This window comes from Strongylocentrotus purpuratus, unplaced genomic scaffold (genome assembly GCF_000002235.5).
Source record: "Strongylocentrotus purpuratus isolate Spur 01 unplaced genomic scaffold, Spur_5.0 spur5_contig_864, whole genome shotgun sequence".
In the NCBI taxonomy this organism is placed as follows: Eukaryota; Metazoa; Echinodermata; class Echinoidea; order Camarodonta; family Strongylocentrotidae; genus Strongylocentrotus; species Strongylocentrotus purpuratus.
Window position 1 is genome coordinate 111,959 of NW_022145573.1, and position 24,413 is coordinate 136,371.

General features: G+C 36.8%; 1 protein-coding gene across 2 annotated transcripts; it reads right to left on the reverse strand.

Moving 5' to 3' along the window:
- Window positions 1–15: 15 nt before the first annotated feature.
- LOC591348 (organic cation transporter protein) lies at window positions 16–23,566 on the reverse strand. 2 transcript variants are annotated; one of them, XM_030972901.1, is made up of 11 exons: window positions 23,132–23,566; window positions 19,914–20,195; window positions 18,956–19,059; window positions 12,367–12,521; window positions 8,620–8,788; window positions 7,804–7,945; window positions 5,149–5,243; window positions 3,444–3,652; window positions 2,875–2,983; window positions 1,822–2,031; window positions 16–1,459 (listed from the first exon to the last, which is right to left on the reverse strand). In XM_030972901.1, the coding sequence occupies exons 1-11, from the start codon at window positions 23,279–23,281 to the stop codon at window positions 1,390–1,392; spliced, it is 1,695 nt and encodes a 564-aa protein (XP_030828761.1). In that variant the 5' UTR covers window positions 23,282–23,566; the 3' UTR covers window positions 16–1,389. The 2 variants fall into 2 exon arrangements, with proteins under 2 accessions (XP_030828761.1, XP_011679289.2); XM_011680987.2 differs by lacking the exons at window positions 18,956–19,059; window positions 19,914–20,195.
- Between the last annotated feature and the right edge of the window lie 847 nt (window positions 23,567–24,413).

Consider the following 24,413-nt stretch of genomic DNA (forward strand, 5'->3'; position numbering starts at 1 on the left):
TAGAACTTTATGGTATACTTTCTTTTGTAATTCATAGAATTTTATTTATCAAAAATCCAATTCTTGTTCGTACATATCATAGAAACAAAGAATTGTCCATAGTCTTTGCTTATACAATCTGAATTATAATTATAACAAAGCTTTTTGTCATTTGATAAACGAACGTAAATACAACATAATTCATCGTTTATACATTCCAATGATTATGACTAAAATATAGTACAATTACATAAAGGAAAACTATTATCGCACTGCACATTTACTTCATCACAAAAAACTAAAACAAGCTTTAACTTTCTTCATAGTATAACTAAATAATCCTTAAAGTTTTGATTTTCATATTTCTCAATATATCATCTACATTATTGAACCTCGAATTGTTACTTTCTTGAAAGAAACAATCTAGCCCAAAACCCTTTTCCTTCCTTCCCTCTTTTCAAACTCCTTGGACTTGACATCCCCTGCCTTCAATTAAGTTGTTGCCTTCGTTCTACCTCTAAGTGTTCAAATTGAGCTGTTAATATCACACGTACACGGGTTCAAGTATTCCTGTAAGAATGTAAAACTATAAACTTTTGTCAATTTATCGTAATCTATGAGATACTGGAAAAAGTTAAATGATTCGTTAAATGATGACTTTTCTATTACACCAAACTTTATGTATCGATTTACTACGACTGGTAGATGAGGAGAAATAAACTGAAATTTAATTATAAATTAACGTTCTTATATTTCTCGATACACATCATGTTTGTGAAACAAAACTACGAGATTTGGATACAGTCCAATATTTTTTTTTAATTATTATTGATACAGTATAACATAAAATACAATCCCGACATTAAGCATTTGGGTTCAAAAGTAGCTGAAAGGGCTAGTTTTTAAACCAATGTTTTTGTAAAAAGCGTTTTACACCAAAATGCTCTGTTTATTCTTCCATACGTCAATTTTTGACGGTAATCTTGAGCTTGATTCTTCAAATATTTGTTTTGAAAGACAAAAGAAATATTCAAAATTATGTCATTGAAATCACGGTGTCCCGAAAGTAGTCCGTAATACATTTTGTTAAAATCCTTAGAAAACAATGATAATAACTGTGACTTCTTTTTTGCAATTAGCAGATAAAGAAATAACATTAATGAGAATCTGAACCTGTATTGTACCGTCAATTCATTACAAAATTTGTCATGAAATTAATAGTAACATATTGATTTAGGTCATACTATTGCAGCGAGAATAAAAAAACACCTTTCCATCAAAAATATAATGATACTTTTCTTTTAGATAGTCGCGTGGGTATTTGATTGTGTCATTATGTACAAAAATCATGTCAGCGATGTAAAGTAGATTTCGTCATTTATTGTCCACTCTGGTTCATGTTGCAGAGTCTCATGCAGACACACCACCTCGCTGAGTTAAATGTAATTCGTCCATGCTTTGAATTTCTTCTGTCGATTTTCTGGAAAAGATGATTGTGTAAAAAACAAACAAAAATTATGAGTTTGATATTAGAATATGTTTAAATTTCCTACGTTTATGTTATAAATGGCTTGGAATATTCATTCTTAACATGAATCTGCATAACTATTTCGAAAATGTAACATTTACTCGATGATTATATCCTTGGACAATGTATTTTTTGTGTGTAATACCCACAAATTTGCCTCTGTCAACCCAGTTGTAGTATTCAGCAATGTTTTGGGAAATAATATTTATCATTGCATGGCATCCAGGAAGAGCATAATTAACACTGATGTGACAACTCTGGGTAAAAATACCTAAATATGTATATTTATTTATAATAATAACTTGTTCACCTACATTCCAAAAGTTTCACCATCTTCAAGAGTCTCTGGTAGTTTCTTGCCTCTCGTCTCTGGGAGGATAAAGCACAATCCAGCCGCCACCAGAGCAGCTATGGTCTGGAGAACAAAGGGACCAGGCGCCCATACATCATAGAGGAGCAACAGTAGAGGGGTTGCTATAGCAACGATGCGAGATGCCATGGAGCAGATTCCAACACCAACACTCCTGTTATAGTAAGATAGCAGAGGGGATGCACATTTTGTGATATTCTCAGGGTCTTATTTTCTTAGCACAGAAAGTGAACACTATATAATGATAATAATAATGATACTCAGTTCTTATATAGCGCTTATTAAAATCACTAAGCGCTTCCAAACTTGGAGATTATTACCCCGGCTTAAGCTATGCTGCCATTACGGCGCTCTAGCATTTCAAAAAATTGTATAAATATATATATATATATATATATATAAATATATATAAATATATATATATATATATATATATATATATTTATATATATATATATATATATATATATATATATATATATATATATATATATATACGTATATATATATATATATATATATATATATATATACGTATATATATATATATATATATATATATATATATATATATTTATATATATATGTATATGCAGCAATGGGAATACCCACCTAAAATTGACTTGGAGTCGCCCGACCTCAAGTCGACTGACCCTGGGTCTACTTTTGAACTTTATAATTCATGCAGAATAGTATTAATTTTGTTTAAATGAATACTATTAGCAGGCACGTAGCCAGAGTTTGATGTTTAGGGGGGAAGGACACATACATGTAATCGATCGAGGTAAACAAAAGTGGTCTAAAAGAGTTTAACCGATTTTGGAAATTTTTTGGGGGGCAGGTGCAGAATAACAAACATGGTCTCGATATTCTACCAATCAGGGAGAATGTGTAGTTCTAAAAACCCGTGCGTGAAGCGGAGTATGTAGTAACCATATGGCTGAAATATGTTCCCGGTCCGAAACCTTTAGTAAATATAAAATACTTGACGAGTTACCTGGTAGGAGTTGGTAGGATTTCGATGACATAAATTCCACAAATAGCCCACGAGGCAGCGATTCCAAACTTTCCGACCATGGCGATTGAAGTTTTGGCCGCACCAGCAGCTGTGAAAAAAGAAACACAAATGCAAAGGTATCATCAGGATCATGGTCTAGCTGATACGTCAATGCACTTTTGATCAAATAGTTCGCATTTCATGCAAAACTAAGGTCTATTGACAAAATAAGAATCTACATTTGCCACTCTCCACTCGGGTGTAGTAAACAGGTACCTGGTAGGAAATTATCCCTGGAGTGTTAGGGCAGCTTGGCTCAGGCCATGTTAATTAGAGTACTTTGTAGGAGCCTCGACTATCCCCTTTGATTGATGCGCACAAGCTACGAAACGCTAACCATTATTTTCTACCAAGCCTAACCGTTTAAACCATGTGAAAATAAACATGTGGCAAGTTCGGCAACGCAACATCTTAATAAGTGACTAAAAATAAGCTTTTATGTTATTTCATCACGTACTTATATACACAAGCATCTAGCTATGCCACTGTAACGATACGACTGTACTTACGGACGAAAATGACGATAAAGCTGGCCACGCCGGCAATCACAAAGGAAGCAATAAAGCTGTATCGACGACCAAACCATTCGATCAAAGGGATACAGAGCACGACTGAAACGATCTCGACAACGCCCGAGATGACGAAACTCAGATAGATATCGACTCCGAAGCTACCCGTGCTTAGATGGAAGCCATAGAAGATCAGGTTATTGGTCATCCTAGTAACGGCGGGTTTTAGTAAAAGAGCAGGATGGAACAATTATAGAGTATAAAGCCCGATGATTACTTCAAGTTTCCTCTTTTCGTCGAAAGGGCAGTCAATAAGATATGAAAATCTAAACAACCACCACCCTCCTGACTTAGGTTCTAAACCATGATAAGACTTCTGACAACCGGGATTTTAGTGCATTCAACTATTCTAGTCAGAATAAAGCCGTATCGGCTCAAAATCGTAGACAATCGAATGAGTCGTCTTACGTCAGTACGATTCTGAGCCGATTTGTCTTATCCTCTTCTAAGGAAGCATGAAATCTCTTGAAATTTAAATTTCCATGATCATATGACTATTCAGATCCTAGGTAAGTAAGATTTGTTTACACATTTGATTGTTTGTATCAAACGCTATTGTAAATCTTTCCAAAATCGGACCGTAGTCAGATCGTGTGGTGTGCGCCGAGCTTGAGTGTATAACAGCAAGACAAAAATCCGAGGCATATGGTCATTTGGTGTCCCATACGTCACTTTTGTAATTTTACGTCATATTTGGGTCTCGTCGCAGCTTTTAGTAGGGCCAACATAATACTAGTATAATAATAATAATAATAATGATAATCGTAATAATCATAATAATCATAATAAAAATAATAAAAGTAATATTATTAATAATACTTCTACTTCTACTTCTACAACTATACTCCTACTAATAGAATTATTAATCATAAGGATAATAATGATAACAATAATAATAATTATTACTATGATTATATTAATAATTGGGTCCGATTGACCCATGGTAGCCACATAAATATTAATACTGCTCTTCCTGCGAGTCCCGTAATTTATATTAACCCAGCAACTGCCAGGTACCCATTTACACCTGGGTTGTGAATAAATATCTTTCCAAACGATGTTAGGGCCGGATTCGAACCCTCAGCCCTTGGATTGAGGGTCAAGTGAAAGAAGTATTGTACCACGACACCTACACCTAAAATCAAGTTTAGCGAAAGGAAAATGTTAACCTCAGACTAAATTAATTCTTTAAACCCCATTTGAAACACGAGCTTATCCAATGGCCATGGAATGTTGAATTTAGATTTTAGTTCTATGCACGGGCCAATATCATGACAAAATAAAGCCAGGGTTAATTGCTACCGGAGCACCTTCAAAGCAATAAGTCCTTAAAATAGTTCGACATGATTGTTATTTGGGCCTACTCATGTGGACATGCCCTGCATTTCTAAAAAAAGTATCCCTCCAAACATGATAAAATGTCATACCGTAATAGAGAAGCTTATAACTTTAATAAATAAATACTAATTCCCATGTTAGTGATTGCAAATTTACATCTGCAAAGTCCTCAAGCAGGTTCATCCAGATACCGGCATCTCCAGTTGGGCCATGATCATCATGAACAGCTTCGTCAACGACTTTATTTCATAAATTATTGGTTTTTATGTACAGATTCATTACCAAGGTTCACAAATATCACACTTACCAAATAACTATCATAATCATCATTCTCTTTCGGAGGACAGGTGTTCGAAAGAGATCGGTAAGATTCGTGTCGTGTTTCTTGTCACCTTGTCTATCCTACGGAGGTAAATTGCCGCAGCAAAACAATGTGTTAATAATTAAAAAAAAATAATGGTAACTAGACATGGAATTCGCCACGGTGACGAATTAGGTGATCTGTTGCTTATATCTAGACATAAAATATGTAGAAACTCAAAGGAAGAATTGGCCTTTCACAAAAATCACGTCTTTCACTTATACAACACGCCTATTTACAAGCTTCTTTGGTAATCAAGGATGTAGAAACAGTAGAAATGATTGTGCTGACTGTTGTTCGGTACAACCCTGTGTATGTGTGTGTATGCCAAACGGTAAATTAAACAATGGTATCATCGATCTTGTAGAGAATTCTCAGCTACAACATATACAATTTTTTTAAAGAAAATCAACGATATATGAGTGAGAACTTGACAAATGAATATAAATATTAGGATGTCATTTTTCCCAAATGTTTTGTTTTAGTTCATATTATGCAAATATGATGACGGCATGACCAAATGACTCCTCAAATTTATTCATGAATTCCAATTTAGAACTAATAGGCTTTCACAAAATGAAAACCAAATAGGGGTTACTAGCCTTTCTGACGAGCGGATTCAAGTTAGGAATGTTTTTACCACTTTCGACATTATATATTGCCCATTGACGCGCTCATGAATTTGAATTTTCTGTCCCTTCTCCTTCTTCTTCTTCCTTCATTCTTTGATTTGATTTTGCCTCGCCTTTGCTTGTGTATACACTTTTACCAATTGTGTATTGTATTTGTTCAATGATTTTTAAAGTATTTTTTAAACTCCATTTTACCCTATTTTATCCATATTGAATTGAACTTGATTGAATTTAACTGAATCTGTCATGACAATAGTTTATCACCCCTCTTCACCCATATCTTGTCCACTTTAGGCATGGTTGTATATTTCCACTTTATTTTGTTCTTTTACTCTTTTAACTCTTTTATCTTTATCTTCTCTTACTTCCAGGCGCGTAGCCAGAGTTTGATGTTTGGGGGGGCACATACATGTAATCGATCGAGGTCAAAAAAAGGGGTCTACAAAATTTCAACCGATCCTGGAAATTTTAGGGGGGGGCACGTGCCCCCCCCCCCCCGTGCCCCCCCCCCCCCCCCCCGTGGCTACGCGCCTGCTTACTTCTGCTTCTTTTTCCTCTAATTGTTCTCCTTCCATTTCTTCTTCTTCTTCATCATCGCCTTCTTCTTTTCCCTTCTTTTCCGTATCCTCCTATATGAATTATCCATTGTCGTTTTCTACTACCTTTTCCTAAACCTCCCCCCCCCCTCAGTCTTTAGTCTTTCTCTCTAAATCTCTCCCACTCGTAATTTCAATAAGTTTCAGTGTATTTGAAAACGTTACTCCTCGCTTTTCGGTTTCTACTCTCGATATTTTCCACCACATATATTGCTCCGATTACCGTTTACTGCTTACTTCAGTCCTTCTTCTTTTATATGATTTCGGTAGAACTATGTTACTTTATGCTATTTAATTCAGATTTCTTTCTACTTTATGTTTCCATATGTTGCAATAAGCTAAATTTCTCGCATTTATACTGATTTATTTTTCCAATTTAATATATCATGTTATGCTATGTTATATATTACATTATGTGTTATTAATTTGTTTGTAAACTTTTGTAATTTGGCTTAACGCCGCAATGAAAGTTTTATTTGAAATAAACCATTTTGAATAAACGAATTATGGAATGTCGAGAATGACTGTAAATAGTTGGAGATTGTCAAGAATAGTGTCGTCATGTCAGAAAGACAAACCATGCAAAAACGGCGTTTCTACGTTCGGTACGTGCTGCGCACGCGCATAATGCGTGTACGAACGCTTACGCACGGAAATTTTGAAATGCTTGAAATGTCCTGAAACGTTCTCTTCTTTGATTCAAAAATGAATTTGAGCAGTTTATAATTCTGACGTGCGCGGATTTTGTTAACTTGTGTTTACACATGACCTCAAATTTATGTATATAAAATGTCATTCAGAAATTACAATGTATGAGTTAAATATGGCCAATATTTGAAATTCACAAAATGGCGCCTGGATGACGTCAAGCATCAGTAGTTTAAAACAAATCTCTTCGTTAGGCACAATAACCATGCATATGCTACATGCCATGACAGTTTCAACGTCATTCACCTGCCATTCATGAGATATCCACAACAGAAAATTCATAAAGAAAGAAAAAGAAAGAAAAAAAATCTGACGAAATCAATAAGTGCTTTGCCATGCTTCGCGGCAGATCACCTAATAATTAAAATAATGATAATCATCATCATCATCATTTTCATCACCACCATCATAATATTAATCAAAATACTACTAATATTACTACTACTCATACTAATACTCTAACTAATACCCCTTCTACTACTATTAGTTATAATATTGATAATAAATAACAGGATAGAAATAATTATAATAAAGGTCATAATATGAATAGCAATAATAACAATAATAACAATGATAATATGCCTTGATCACCCAAGGTAGCATTATCAGTATTAATACTGGTCTCCCTGAGAATGTTGCATTCATTCATATTATATGTTACATACCTTTGAGTTGTAGAAGTTGGTTTGCTGGAAGAAGTCATCTGTGAGTTTGACCTTATTGATCTTAGCGACCTTTCTAATACTAATTTCAGCTCGTTTATATCGACCTTTAGAGATCTGCCATCTTACAGATTCAGGGATGAAGCTAATATGAAACGGGTAAAAAAAGAAACAATAATATTGATTAGAAATTAATAAATTAATCGTATATGAATCGTATTAATAATGATAGCGGCGATAACAGCAACAACAACAAACAATACTACTACCATCAATAATAATGATGATAATAGAAATAACTCCACAGTAGTTGCCAGATACCAATTTACACATCGGTTGAGAGTGGCCAATGCAGATTAATGCCTTGTCACAAAACAGAAAGTACTGAGCTCTGATTCGAACCCTAAAACCTTGAATTGAGAGTCAAGTAGATGGACTTCAAAATCACACATATACCTCGATTGATTTACAAAAAATAAAATTATCTTTCATACTCTATCAAAATAAAGTAGTTTATTTCACCTTCATGTTTGGTCAAGCAAAACAAGTGGAAAGCAATGTTACGTAAGGGTTTACTAGCAGCAAACAAAACGTATTGGAGTCGCATTATATTTCAATGACGATAGGGGGATATAGCAGTTTTTTTAAAGGTCGATGATATTTTTTGTCTGGAATAAATGCAATAAATTTGTGTCTAGAACTTTGGAGTTGGAAGAATAAAATGATGATAAATCCTGATAAAGTTCATTTCGATAGAAGAGGAAATCGTAAGAAACAGAGCAGTGCAAATTAAGAAATCCTAGAAAGAGGTGTACTCACGGGTAAAAGAAGAAGAATAGGGCAAAGGTCATATTCAGTGTTAGTAGAAGATAGCGCCAATTTCTGATCAGATATGCATAGAAGGTGAGTAAAAGATACCCCAAGGAAAACGACACGGAGATGAAGATGGCAACAAATGCCCGTCTCGATGGACCGACGAACTCCGTACCTATGGAAGAAATAAAATATCACAGACTCAATGGCGTAACGGTGGGTTGGGGAGGGGGGGGGGGATTTTTACGTCATATTACTCCAGGAAGTGTCTGAAAATGCGTCTAATGTGGTTCTAAACTTGCAAATGCTTCCGACTCTGGGAGGGGTCAGAACCCCATGCCATGATTTGCCCCCCCCCCTCCGGTAAGAAATTCGTGGATCTGCCACTGAAGCCCATACCCCTTGACCCCCGCCGGGGCTCTTCCCCTAGATCCCACTTTGAAAAACGTTCACCGGGGCCTGCATGTACGAGTGCGGCCCCCCTGGCACAAAAAAAAAAAGAATTTGTGCTAAAGAAAGCAACAATTTTTTGTTAATGGCTCATCTGACCGTGATTAAATGCCTCGAAACCCCCGAGCTTCCGGGGGCTCTACCCCCTGGATTTCACCTAGGGCCCAAAATCAGGCACCTGGATGCTCGTCTGACAGTAATTTAATGCCTAAAACCCCTGAGCTCCTGGTGGCTCCGCCCCCTGAACCCCACACCAATTAGTAACCTACCAGTGCCACAAATAAGGTATCAAAATATGCTCATCTGACCGTAATTAAAGGCCTAAAACCCCTTTCCCCCCCCCCCCCCCCCCCCCAAGCCACTGAACAAAATATCTGACGACGTAATTTTCCAATTTCCGGGGTAAAAAAAAAAAACAGAACAAAACAAAACAAATTGCTCATCTGTCCGTGGTTAAATGCCTTAAAACTCCTAAGCTTCCGGGGGCTCTACTCCCTAGACCCCACCTAGGGCCCTCAGGCGGACGGATGGATGCTAATCTGACGGTAATTTATTGCTTAAAACTCCTAACCTTCCGGGGGCTCTACTCCCTAGACCCCACCTAGGGCCCTCAGGCGGACGGCTGGATGCTAATCTGACGTTAATTTATTGCTTAAAACCCCTGAGCTTCTGGGGTCTCGGCCCCAAAGACCTCACGCCAATTAGTGTCCTGCCAGTGTCACAAATAAGGTATCAAAATATGCTCATCTGATCGTAATTTATTGCCCAAAACTCCCTAGATCTGACAACGTAATTTTCCAATTTCCGGGGTAAAAAACAAAACAGAACAAAACAAAACAAATTGCTCATCTGTCCGTGGTTAAATGCCTTAAAACTCCTAAGCTTCCGGGGGCTCTACTCCCTAGACCCCACCTAGGGCCCTCAGGCGGACGGATGGATGCTAATCTGACGGTAATTTATTGCTTAAAACTCCTAACCTTCCGGGGGCTCTACTCCCTAGACCCCACCTAGGGCCCTCAGGCGGACGGCTGGATGTTAATCTGACGTTAATTTATTGCTTAAAACCCCTGAGCTTCTGGGGTCTCGGCCCCAAAGACCTCACGCCAATTAGTGTCCTGCCAGTGTCACAAATAAGGTATCAAAATATGCTCATCTGATCGTAATTTATTGCCCAAAACCACTGAGCTTCCGGGGGCTTGGTCCCCTGGACCCCACTCCAATTCGTGACCTGCCAGTGTCACAAATATGGTATCAAAGTATGCTCAACTGACCGTAATTTATTGCCCAAAACCCCTGAGCTTCTTTTTTTGCCCCGGAAATTGGAAAATTACGTCGTCGGATATTTCGTTCAGTGGCTTGGGGGGGGGGGGGAACAAGGGTTTTAGGCATTTAATTACGGTCGGATAAGCATATTCTTTTACCTTATTTGTGATACTGGCAGGTCACGAATTGGTGTGGGGTCCAGGGGCGGAGCCCCTAGGAGCTCAGGGGTTTTAGGCATTAAATTACCTTCAGATGAGCTACTTTTTTTTGGGGGGGGGGGACCCTCGGAAATTGGAAAATTACGTCGTCAGATATTTCGTTTAGTGGCTTGGGGGGGGGGGGAAGGAACACTTTTGTTGTTTGTTTTTTTAGCACACATTCTTCTTTTTTTGCAAGGGGGGGGGGGGGAGCGGGCCCCCTGGATCCGCCACTACCCACAACTGTTACTGTTCGATTTACATCTTTTGAGTGTCTGAGATGAACAGATCGACCTGTTTGAACTGGGATCACCCCCCCCCCCAAAAAAAAAAAAAATAAAAAAAAAAAAATAAATAAAATAAATAAATAAAAAATAAATAAATAAATAAATAAATAAATAAAATAAAAATAAAAATAAAAATAAAAAATAAATAATAAAAAATAAAAAAAATGCTCATCTGAGCGTGATTAAATGCCTTAAAACCCCTAAGCTTACGGGGACTCTGCCTCCTGGATTTCACGTAGTGCCCAAAGTCAGGCACATGGATGCTCATCTGACGGTAATTTAAGGCTTAAACCCCCTGACGCCAATTAGTGGCCTGCCAGTGTCACATATAAGGAATAAAAATATGTTCATCTAACGATAATTTAATGTATGAAACCCCTGAGCTTCTGGGGCCTCCGCCCCCTGGACACCAATCTATGTCCTGCCATTGTCACAAATAAGGTATCAAAATATGCTCATCTGACAGTAATTAAATGCCTATTCCCCCTGAGCTTCTGGGGGCTCCACCCCTTGACCCCCGCCGAGAAACGTTCAGCGGGGCCTGCATGTAAGATTGGAGTGATGGGGCTTTGTTGTCCCCCCCCCCCTTCCCCTAAGAAATCCTGGATCCGCGCCTGCGTGTCGCTGTCACATGTTACTAACAATTCTAGAAGCGATTAACTTATCTAGTATCACTATACCGGTACGAAGAAAATGTGATTAGATCAACACGTAATTGTGTCCTTGGTTGAGTTGCGATCGGAAAGATCGAGTGCGGTCGAGAAGTGCACGGGGTGTGATCGAGAAGCAGTCGAGAAGTGAGCGAGTTCGGTCGAGTAACTCTTTAGGGCAGACATGTACCGATTGTGAAGCGGTTGAGTTGTTGATCGGGGTGGGTTTTTCCGTCGATCACTACCCGATCATCTCGATTTATACACAACTTCTACACGATTGGTTCCCGATCAACCTGATCCGCCACTGCCCACAACTGTAACTGTTCGATGTACATCTCATGAGTGTCTGAGATGAACTGAACGCTGATCAAAAATTAGTACTGTTCCATCAGCTGACACTAATATTTTGTGCAACCAATCAATTCACGAGTCATCTTGGATCCCTGTTTGAACAGAGATTGTGTAGAGATCGTGTGAACGTCCAGTTGGTCTAGTAGGGATCGCGTTGGGATTGTATGTAGATCGGAATGATCGAGAAGAGATCGAAGTTGTGGTCGACCATACATCGTGCAGGAGTCGTTAATGGTCGAATGTGGGTCGTCAATGGTCGAATAGCGGTCGGGAAGAGCTTGTGTTTAAGCATGGGGTCGGGATTGGTCGGGGAAAAATGGGTGATCGGACTTGATTGGGCTTGGTCGAGTTGGTTTGATCGGCAGTGGGAGTCCACCATAAACGATACAGTAATGTGAAGCATCATGCATTTAACATCATCGTAACAAAAAAACTGTTACGATTTTTCCGGGTCATTGGAGGTCTTTTGTCTGTTTTGTGTCGGTATCGTTGGTGTGAGGGTATTTAGCAACTAAGAAAGGAAAGTCTAGGCTTTGCTGAGCTCTAACTAACCTATCACCATGGAGATGAGAAGCATCCCGTAACATCCTGCAGCCTGGAAAGCCCTCAACACGACGAAAGTTATGTAGTTCGGAGAAAAAGCAGCACCGACACCGAATACAACCACGAGAACATTGGAGATGATGAGTGTTATTTTTCTTCCATATCTACAAACACAGATGAACAATACATGATTAGAGTTTCTTCATGAGGAAACTATGATGTACTAGCACTGAGCACCAGAGTCCCAAATAATAATACTAGTAGTAATTAGTTTAGTAATGCTATCATTAACAATAAAATGAAGAATGGCAGTAATGATATTATAGTAATAGTATCAATAACAATAATAAGAAGACTGATAGTAATGATAATATAGTAATAATATCAATAACAATAATAAGAAGACTGATAGTAATGATAAAGGAAACCAAAACCTTCATACTAAGTTACTTTTATTGTAAAGTTTAAGATATTTGAAAAATATCAGTGAAAATTTGAACAAAATCGGGCAAGGAATAAGGAAGTAAGAGCTTTTTGAAATGACTAGTCACTAGAGGGCGGTATTCCATTTGATGACATCATCTGTGGACAACTCTCCATGCCTTTTGTACATCAAATTTCATGTTTTTCCTTCTTTCTTGTGATTGAGATAATGTACTCCCCTGAAAGCAAGATATAGAATGCAAAATGATATTCTACTTCACATGTTATGAAGTCGGATCAAGAACAAAAATAAATACGAAGAAAACAAAAAAATTGTGAAATTTTATGTACAAAAGGCATGGAGAGTTGTTCACAGATGATGTCATCAAATTGAATACCGCCCTCTAGTGACTAATCATTTCAAAATGCTCTAACTAGGCGTTGTGGCGTGCGCCTGTAATCCAGCTAACAGTGGAAGTTACAAACTGATTCAGCCGAGAACGCAGGTTCGAAACTGAGTCACGTCTTTCGGATGGTGACGTTAAAAGTCGGTCCCCAGACGTAAATAATCATATCTGATTGATACACGTCTGTAAAAACCCAAATACACAGACACACACACTCTAACTTTCTTATTCCTTGCCCGATTTTGTTCAAATTTTCACTGATTTTATTCAAATCTTTTAAACTTTACAATAAAAGTAACTTAGTGTGAAGGTTTTGGTTTCCTTTAATATAGTAATAATATCAATAACAATAATAAGAAGACTGATAGTAATGATAATATAGTAATAATATCAATAACAATAATAAGAAGACTGATAGTAATGATAATATAGTAATAATATCAATAACAATAATAAGAAGAATGATAGTAATGATAATATAGTAATAGTATCAATAACAATGATAAGAAGACTGATAGTAATGATAATATAGTAATAATATCAATAACAATATTAAGAAGACTGATAGTAATGATAATATAGTAATAATATCAATAACAATATTAAGAAGACTGATAGTAATGATAATGTAGTAATAATATCAATAACAATATTAAGAAGACTGATAGTAATGATAATGTAGTAATAATATCAATAACAATGATAAGAAGAATGATAGTAATGATAATATAGTAATAATATCAATAACAATATTAAGAAGACTGATAGTAATGATAATATAGTAATAATATCAATAACAATAATAAGAAGACTGATAGTAATGATAATATAGTAATAATATCAATAACAATAATAAGAAGAATGATAGTAATGATAATGTAGTAATAATATCAATAACAATAATAAGAAGAATGATAGTAATGATAATATAGTAATAATATCAATAACAATATTAAGAAGACTGATAGTAATGATAATATAGTAATAATATCAATAACAATATTAAGAAGACTGATAGTAATGATAATATAGTAATAATATCAATAACAATAATAAGAAGACTGATAGTAATGATGAAGGAAACCAAAACCTTCATACTAAGTTACTTTTATTGTAAAGTTTAAGATATTTGAAAAATATCAGTGAAAATTTGAACAAAATCGGGCAAGGAATAAGGAAGTAAGAGCTTTTTGAAATGACTAGTCACTAGAGGGCGGTATTCCATTTGATGACATCATCTGTGGACAACTCTCCATGCCTTTTGTACATCAAATTTCATGTTTTTCCTTCTTATCTTTCTTGTGATTGAGATAATGTACTCCCCTGAAAGCAAGATATAGAATGCAAAATGATATTCTACTTCACATGTTATGAAGTCGGATCAAGAACAAAAATAAATACGAAGAAAACAAAAAAATTGTGAAATTTTATGTACAAAAGGCATGGAGAGTTGTTCACAGATGATGTCATCAAATTGAATACCGCCCTCTAGTGACTAGTCATTTCAAAATGCTCTAACTTTCTTATTCCTTGCCCGATTTTGTTCAAATTTTCACTGATTTTATTCAAATCTTTTAAACTTTACAATAAAAGTAACTTAGTGTGAAGGTTTTGGTTTCCTTTAATATAGTAATAATATCAATAACAATAATAAGAAGACTGATAGTATTGATTATATAGTAATAATATCAATAACAATAATAAGAAGAATGATAGTAATGATAATATAGTAATAATATCAATAACAATAATAAGAAGAATGAAAATAAAATAATTGTATCAATAATAATAATATAAAAGGAAGAATAACAGACCTAGTAATAATAAAAATGAAATTAATGATGAAATTATAACAATGACAATTCTAATAACAATAACAATGTTAATTATAACAATAAATTTATGTATAATATATGATATGTCCATTTATACATTTGATGCAACTCATTATGATGCATATTTCACGCGCAAATTTGAAGAAAGGGTACAAAAAAGTCATTTGGCGAACGGTATCTGAGTTTCAAAGAGAAAATCACATTTCTAGAAAATTCATGTTCTGCCCTTTCACATCTCAATCATTAAAACTGAGCAAGGAATAACAAAATTCTGTTTGCTCAAAGGGACTTGGTAATATTGTTAAGATGAGAGATAGTGGTGCTAAGGTGGTGACTTCAATGCTAGATGTACAATTAAAGATAATTTGAAAATTTGAGTTAAAACGGACCATTATTTATGGTACAAATAGGGAAAAACTGATCTGATCGATTCCTCAATTCTCCCAACTATATTATTACAATTTAATTACATTTTAGGGGAATGGAAATCGTCACAAAGCATTAAAATGGCTCTACATACATTCCATTCCAGGCATTTAAGTGTTGACAGATTTTTTTATAGCCTGTTTTATTTTTTTTTTCATGGAAAAACGTTTGGGAAAATTAAAAAATGGTTGGGAGAATTTACTGTTAATCACTGTTAGAGGGTGTCGTACATCGACATTTTCACAGAAAACCATAGATGTCTTCGTGGTTTGAGAAATTTTTCAGGATTTTTTGCATGTCAAAGGGGGAGTACAGTAGAAGGATTTAGTAAATAACATTATATACAAAATTAAGCAATTTGTTCATCAACCTTCAACAATGTTACCAAGTCACTTTAAACTAATGCTTGCATTTCCATAATTTTAGTAAACGAATTCACTGGCTACCTGTCGTATTAACAAACAAAGTTGACAAAAGACTTGCCTCCGTTGGCCCATGAATTTCAACTGCCTAATCAACATCTCACGTATCATTTTCCTTTGCACTCCAGCTCGTGTAAGAACTTCCTCATTACTAACTCTGTCAGTCCAGGGGATTTTCATCATTCTTCTTAAGAACTACATTTCGCAACTTTCCAAACGCTTTTTAGTATCAGAGGCTAAAGTCCACATTTCACTACCATACATAAGTACTGGGTAGATGTAACAATTCAATACTCTTATTTTGGTCCTCATACTCATTGTTCGATTTGTCAGAATTTTGCCTAGCTTTGAAAATGAAGATTTAGCAAGAGCTATCCTTCTCTTGATCTCTGTCTCACATCTGGCATCCTCGGTGATCATGCTGCCGAGGTAGTTAAATGAGGAGACTTGTTTAATAATCTGTTCTTTCAGTTTCAAGTTACATTTTGGACTGCTCTTCTTAGAGACCACCAGGCACTTTGTCTTGGTATAGTTGATCTCTAGTCCCATTCTCTCACTTTCTTTTACAACTACATTCAGGAGTCTCTGGAGATCTTTTTCTGATTCAGAAAATAAAACAGTGTCATCAGCATATCTAATATTTGTGATCGAATGACCACCCACTTGTATCCCATTTTCATCTTCCAATTCTCTTAGAATGATTTCACTATACATATTGAACAGGTCCGGCGACATAACACAACCCTGTCTGACTCCCCGTCTGATGTTAATATATTCACTACACTCTCCTTCTACCCTGATGCATGCAAACTGATTCCAATATAGACTTTGTAGCAGTCTTAGATCTTTCCTATATATATCAAGCTTTTTCAGCTCTTCAAAAAGTTCTGAATGTTTTACTTTATCAAAAGCCTTTGAATAATCAATAAAACACATATACACGTCCTTTTGCATTTCGACTGCTCTCTCCGTTATATTTCTAACCACAAATATTGCATTTCTTGTGCCCGCATCCTTTACAAAACCAAATCGTTCCCTTCCGACCATAGGAGATATTCTACTTCTTGCTCTCAAAAGCAAAATCCTCAAAACAATCTTAGTGATATGGCAAATAAGGCTGATTGTCCTATATTGCTCACAATCCACGGCTCCCGGTTTCTTTGGGAGAGTAATGAAAATGGATCTGCCCAATTCATCAGGAAATGTTCCGTCATCATATATTTTGTTAATAATTTCTGTTAATCTATCAACACCATATTCGTCTAATTCTTCAAACATTTCAGTGACCACACCATCTGGTCCAGCTGCTTTGTTCTTCTTCATCTTTGACATATTGCCCAACGGACTCCAGATTTAAGAATTTTCTACCCTTTGACTTTATTTGCAAAACTTGGCATTGGTTCCCTACTATCTTCAAAAAGTTCGCCAGTGTATTGCATCCAACTACTCATTTTGTCCTTCATTTCAAACATCTTTTCCTTTGATACAGCCAGGGTTTGAACAACCAGGCTTTTTACCTGAAATTTCATTTATTCTTTGGTAAACATTACTATTCTTATCGAATTGATTTTCAGCCCCTGGATATGTTTTTGATTGTTTCACTGCTCTTTTAAATCTACTATTTATGGCAATATAGTCTATCTAGTTTCTGACGATGTCGCCAGGACTCTTCCAAGTGTATACTCGTCTAGGGTGTTCTTTGAACCAATTATTAGTGATGACCATGTTCTCCCCCTCACACCACTGAACCCATCTGTCTCCTCGTTCATTTCGTTCACCAATTCCATGCGGACCTACTGCTTTGCCCTCTGTACCATGACCGACTTTAGCGTTCAGGTCTCCCAGGACAATGACAATGTCATTCGATTTGCACTGGGATTTAGCTTTATCTAATGAATCATAAAATGTGTCAATAACTTCATCAGCGCTATCTGCCGTTGGTGCATAAATCACTATGTTTGAGATGTTAAAAGGGTGTCCCTGTAATTTCACTAGGAGCACCCTATCACTTACACACCAGTGTCCCAACACACTCTTTGAGATATCTGGATCCAGCAGTAACCCCACACCTCTTTCATGCGTTTCACCTCCTGCATAAATCAATCTGTAATCATCTATCACAAACTCGCCGTTATTCAGCCATCTTGTTTCATTTAGTCCCAAAATGATGACATTTAGCCTCATCATCTCTTGTTTAACATTTTCCAGCTTGCCGCTCTGATACAGTGTTCTCACATTCCATGTTCCAACTCTGATGGGATTCCTATTGCAAATAGGAGTCAGAAGGGCTCACGTTATTTACAAAACATATTCATTGTTCATTCAGTGATATATCCACAAGATTATACGTATCTGTGATGAAATATCAGTGATAAAGCAAGATATAGGGGCGCTTGTCACCCCACCACTTTCCCCAAAACGAATTGAAGCAAATCTAAAAGGGGGAGATAGCACGACATCGAGGAAGGGAAACATAGCAAGGGATGTGGATAAGATAAGTCACGGACTGTAAATCACAAGGTGTCGTGCAGTTTGATTCCCTGTCATGACTGTGACGTCCTTTGGCAAACTGTTAACCAGGTGTAGTAAGTGGGTACATGGTAAGATCATTTTTTTCTTGAATGCAGTGTGTGTTAATAAGGGAACTTTAAAATGGAAAAATGAATTCCAAGGTCCTTGGGAAACGCCTAGATACATAATGTATCAGGAATGCCCAATTAAAAAAAATGGATCATTTTCATTATCATAAATCATATCGTGACAATTATTAACCGACAATGCTATTACATTTTCATGGAAAACCCTGCCCTACTCCATCTCCCCCATCACAGAGCATTTCTTCCACACCAGTGCCCCTCCCCCCGCCCCCGCCCCCGCCCCGCGCTTCCTCACCCGTCATTCGAGCCAGAAGGGCACACATTATTTACAAAACATATTCAGTTTAGAAATCGGACCTTTTTTAACTGATGAGAGAACATAAGTTTATTCGAGAAATGTTATCGCTTCTTTTTCGTTCTTTGTTATATAAAAAACACAACTATAAAGCCAGTGCCTTTTCGTGTAATAGTGTTGACTTTAGGCCTACCTGTCTGAAATTGCACCAAAAAGGAGAGAGCCTATGAGTACGCCTATGAAGAAGATGGATTGAGACAGATTGATCAGGTATTTCCGGTCACAAACCAGGTCAAACTGCAAGGAAATCCAAAAGAAAGCAACAACTATGTCATTTCATTGCCGATGTAGATTTCTTACGCATTTCGGTTAACCTTTAGATGGACGGAAGTGGCTTGAAATGAAAAAATACAAATTTCCCGTACCCCTCTCTAGATGTAAAATAGCTCATATATTTATCTTATCATAATGGTTGCTTACTTACCATCAAATAATGATGTATTTTTCAAAATTGTTAATAACAATGGCTTGCCGGATTAGTAAATGCATATTTGAAAGGCAAGATTATTGCTTTCATCATCAAGCTATTTTTTAAAGATATTCTATTGAAAGTTTGACTTCCACTTGGTTAGAAATAATCAGTCGTCATTTCTGCATATTGAAGTGCCACAACTTTCTGGCGAATAGCTGACACTTTCCTTTCATTAACAGATCTTCAAATATGAATTTAGTCAAATCAACCGTAACCGATTTCTGTCGCAATTATTGCTATTAAACACATGCTAGATCAAATCACTCTTTGCAGCCAATCTTTCACATACCAGGGAGGGCTGATATAATCAATAAACGTTTAATGAAAAGACAACACGTATCGTGCAAGAAATGTAAACTTTAATTAATTACAAAATAAGAGTGAAGAAGAAGAAGAAGAAGAAGAAGAAGAAGAAGAAGAAGAAGAAGAAGAAGAAGAAGAAAAGAAGAAGAAGAAGAAGAAGAAGAAGAAGAAAAGAAGAAGAAGAAGAAGAAAACGTCAACAACGACGACGACGAAGACGAAGAAGAAGAAGAAGAAGAAGAAGAAGAAGAAGAAGAAAGAGGAGGAAAAGGAATAGGAGAAGGAGGAATAATAAGAAATAGATGTGTTAGGCCTACCGACTGGGTAAGGGTGTATGCTGATAACGCCCTGTCGTGCACCCATCCTTGATCACATGACATGAAGTCATAGCGAGATCCACTCTGATTGGTGTTTTCCAAAAAGTACGCCATCGCATCACTAAACGATACCTGGGAGACATCGTACTTGTGACATTGATCGTATACAATCGTATCGTCGTCTGCTACGGAATGTGGAATGCTGAGATATTTTTTGTAGAATGCGCAATCGCTCTCATTTAATCCTAACCCAGTGCAGTCAGCATTGTTCCATTCAGATACCTATGCAAGAAGTAAAAAAAATAAGTATCGACTTTAAACCGCGTCTGTTGTTACAGTTTAGTGTTTACTATTCATCAAAATACAAAATATATGCAAATTTCTATTGTAGTATACTTTAATCACGTCTCCTAACTTGCAGGACGATAAATTATTAAGCGCATAAGGGAGATGTGAATTGGTAAAGCAGTAAAGAACATTACTTTGCAGTGGCGTAGATGGCCAGATGCACGACCCCGATCCCATCGAATCCCCCCCCCCCCCACTCACCACCCCCCCCCCCGAAAAAGGAGGGGAGAACAGTAGAGAAAATGTAGGGAAGAGTGAGAATGACGAACGAGGAAGATATAAAGACCTCCTCCCATTCATTCCTCTCTCCCGGTCAACAAACCGATTAATACGATGATTCCTCTCTAGCGAAGCTAACAGAAAAAACACTTTTAAACCCTTTAAATGGGGGAGGATCCGCAGGAGGGAGGGTTGTTACGTGAAACCCCTGGTATCGATCACGTGCGACCATCCTCCACCGGGTATTGTTGTGATTTTTTGTTTGAAACTCTGAATAGTTTTTAAATCACCTCTTTCTATTTGTAGTTGTTTAAGTTCAAGTATTGTACCATCAGAGACCTCCACCGGTTAAAGGTTAATTTAAAACTAACATTTGATTTATTAGGACCATAGTTTAGTTTTGGCAATAACCGTGTAAAAGTGTTGAAGACAAGCAAATAGAATATCATGTTGTGAAATATTGGTCCAATAAATTAAATGTACAGCCTGTACGCTAAATCTAGGCTCTATTGACTAACGCCACAACAATAACTTAATATAAAACAGATTGCATGGTAAATATCTCGTTACCTCGTTACAACTATATTGCCTTATTTAGCTTTAGCTCTGTTCAGTTTCACTATTTTTACAACCTCTCGTTACACTAGGATGTTTACACGGTGCAAAGGAAACAGTGGCGGGCGGGGTATACTAGAAATTAGGAGACAGTGAGATGAGATAGGGTGCTCAGAGAAAATGTTTCTGAACGGTTATAAAATGCGGAAATGCAGGAATTAGACCTCCCAAAACAAACTTTTCCCGATTTAAAAAAAAAAAATCATATTGTTAGGAAGATAATTTTTGGTCGGGCGCTTTTTTTTTGGCAGGAGAACCCCTGAGCCCAGAGCCTTTCGAGAGATTCAGGAGGTCTATTGGAGTTTCCGAAATTATGCTAAAGGTCCTCACGAAAAAAAGTTTGACCCCCCCCCCCTCCCCCTCCCCTACCCCCTTTTTATTATAATGTTGTTTTAATAGACGCGCGCTATACTGCATCACGGGGACTCTTAAATAATGTAGTCCTCTTTGGAAAGTTTCTGGACAGTTGTCATCCCAAACTGGGTTCAAATTTCCCTCATTACTTAACATTTAGTTACGATAGGGTTCTTCTAATGTAACCTTAGAACGATAGAGGGTGTCAATCTCTTCCTACATGTCCGACAACTGTATTTATCCAAGCTCTCTTAGACATAATAATATTGTTTTACCTTTTACCGGATACTGTAAGACAAAGACGGAAAAGGTGAGGGTGCAGACAACAAAAGTAAGAGAGTTTCTAACATCAGAAAGATATCCTCAAATAGAAAGGAGGTTATCACAGGACAACGATAACCTTTATTCGTTCCCGACAGTACCAATCAAAGAGTTATACTGAATTTGAGTCAATGAATATGAGCCTAGTTCATATTTCAAAAGATATGCTCATTTAGCTTTTTTGTGTAAAACAAGATTTACAATCCGCATATTCTGAATATCAAAACCCCACTGTCCTACCTGTAGCTAGTTGCTCCCTCTATATAGAAAAAAATGCCTAATCGGTGATCATTGGTCCCCCGTGATCCTCTTTTTTTTATGTCAATTGAGAGCTGAGTTGATGAGATAGCCACCTGTCATTGACCACGCTGTGTAGTCTAATCCCTCCTGGCCAAGCTAGTACAGCCGGCCTTTAAGAGAAATGCAACTCAGTCGAAAACAATAAAATACCCGATTCGAAACCCAAGTAAACGTCCAAAAGGACTGGATGTACTGTTCATTAATTTGACGTAGTCTTAAAAGTAGTTGAACACTTGAAATGATTATCAATATCCATGAGAATAAAGAAAAACTATCATTTCGTTTTGATGAGGCAATGTTAGGGGAAATAAACGTTAATTCTCAATAGAACGGTAACCATTCTATTCGTGCTGTCGGCCTATACCGCAGGACAAATAACTCCAAAATCATTTATAATGCCATATCTACGAGGAAACAATTAACAAAACTTAGTTTCTCGATAATTTGCAATTGTTGCCAGCCAAATCATTGCTCCCGCACATTTTTAATAGATTTTTCGACGTGTCTTATAAAAGAAAAGGCACATAAGCTATCCATGTGGACAGCAATAACATACGCTTGTTAAATACAACTTCGTTGGTTGTTCTCATATTATATTCTGCATCCTCTTCTTAACCTATTTTTTCTTCAAAATAGCTCAATATATTAAATTTGCAATCATTGAAGGGAAGAACTAAATCGTCATTTAACTTGAAACACAGTGGTGGGATAAAGATAATACAACAATAAGTAGTATCCTCCTGTCTCACATGGTTATTATATAATATATATACCATATAATTATTGTTTACTCAGAATATCATAAAATATAGATCATTCAATGTACATATTTCGGTCAATTGTAGATAGACTCTCTATAAATCATGTTCAAGTGAAGTACCTGAATACCTTTTTTTGTTTTACATGTCTCCTCACGACACATAATATAAACTATACTGTTTTTCGTCCTTCTCCAACAAAAGTAAAAAACGATCGCAAAACGTTTGAATATACATAAATTTATCCTATTCAGACCTGCACATGATGGTATTACGAAAATTGCTGATCTTGGCTCAACTTACCTGGCACCAATGGTCTGACGAACCTGCCAAGAAAACCACAGCAAGAACATTAGCTGCAGCTGGAAACCAAAACATAAAAACCAATGCAAAGGTGATCTTTTGGTAGGTCCCAAACTCTCCTAGAGTTAGAAGTATATCGTCAAAAGCCATTTCATTTTTCGGAGAAGAGTCGAGTATACGATATGGTATAGCGAAAACTGTGCTTCAAAGCGTGCTCACAAACGGTATATATCAGTCTGTGTGCATGCGCAATTGATACGTTCGGTACAATAGTTGGATCTGCGTCATGAAGTGGCAATATTCATCAGATTTTCAGTCAGTCACGCGATTCGTATATGATGGGCTTATTAAAATGTAACAAATACATGGGCTTATCGTTCACATGTGTCTAACGTTTGGGCGTGGCTTCTCCGCGCCACGGCTGACCAATCTTCATGTTGGTCCGCAGTGGTGCTCTCACTATGAATATGACGAACAAAGAAAGCGGACAAAATATACAGTTCCTCAGGTAGACAAAGGAACATCCCTTCACTGCTATTATGTAAAAAGGTGAATATGCATGTGACACCTGTTCTACACATTTTTATATAATAGCAGTGAAGGGATGTTCCTTTGTGTACCTGGGGAACTGTATATTTTGTCCGCTTTCATTGTCAGTCATGTTCATAGTGTCTATCTCAGAAATACTCGACGCATGGGTGCGATGGGTCCATTGTTTGACCAGCCTAACTTTCTTTTCAAAACCGCATTAAATGTGTAAAGCTTTTGAATCTTGAGAGAATTGTATTGTTGTCACTAATCTCAAATTGTCATGACCTTTCGGGGGTCATGCAGCTCCATTTTGTATCATGCAGGAATGTATAGCTTACCCTCCACTGGCCTAGGGGTCGTAGACAAATTTGTATTAACCTTTGATCTTGATTACTGGGATTGTCAAGAACGAATTCCTCACCCTTTATCAATAATTATCTGTATAGCGTTCAACTGTTTTGGATCCATCTGTTTTATTGTGGTTGACTGAAATTGTTTTGATGACCGGGAATTCATGTCAAAACCCTCTTTGCCACTTAATAATTGTACTCCGAATTTTCATGCTATCAAACATTATGTCATAGTCTGCTTTAGCATGCATGAATATTTCTCATCTGCACAACGAATCTCTTTGATTTGCAAAACACCCGTGTCAGTCACGCGATTCGTATATGATGGGCTTATTAAAATGTAACAAATACATGGGCTTATCGTTCACATGTGTCTAACGTTTGGGCGTGGCTTCTCCGCG

Coding starts and splice junctions, on each gene's coding strand:
- LOC591348 (XM_030972901.1), bottom strand. CDS start 23,281: ATGGCTTTTGACGATATACTTCTAACTCTAGGAGAGTTTGGGACCTAC. Junction 19,060..19,913: donor CATACACCCTTACCCAGTCG/GTAGGCCTAACA, acceptor ATTTCCTTGCAG/TTTGACCTGGTTTGTGACCG. Junction 5,244..7,803: donor CCAACTTCTACAACTCAAAG/GTATGTAACATA, acceptor TTACCTCCGTAG/GATAGACAAGGTGACAAGAA.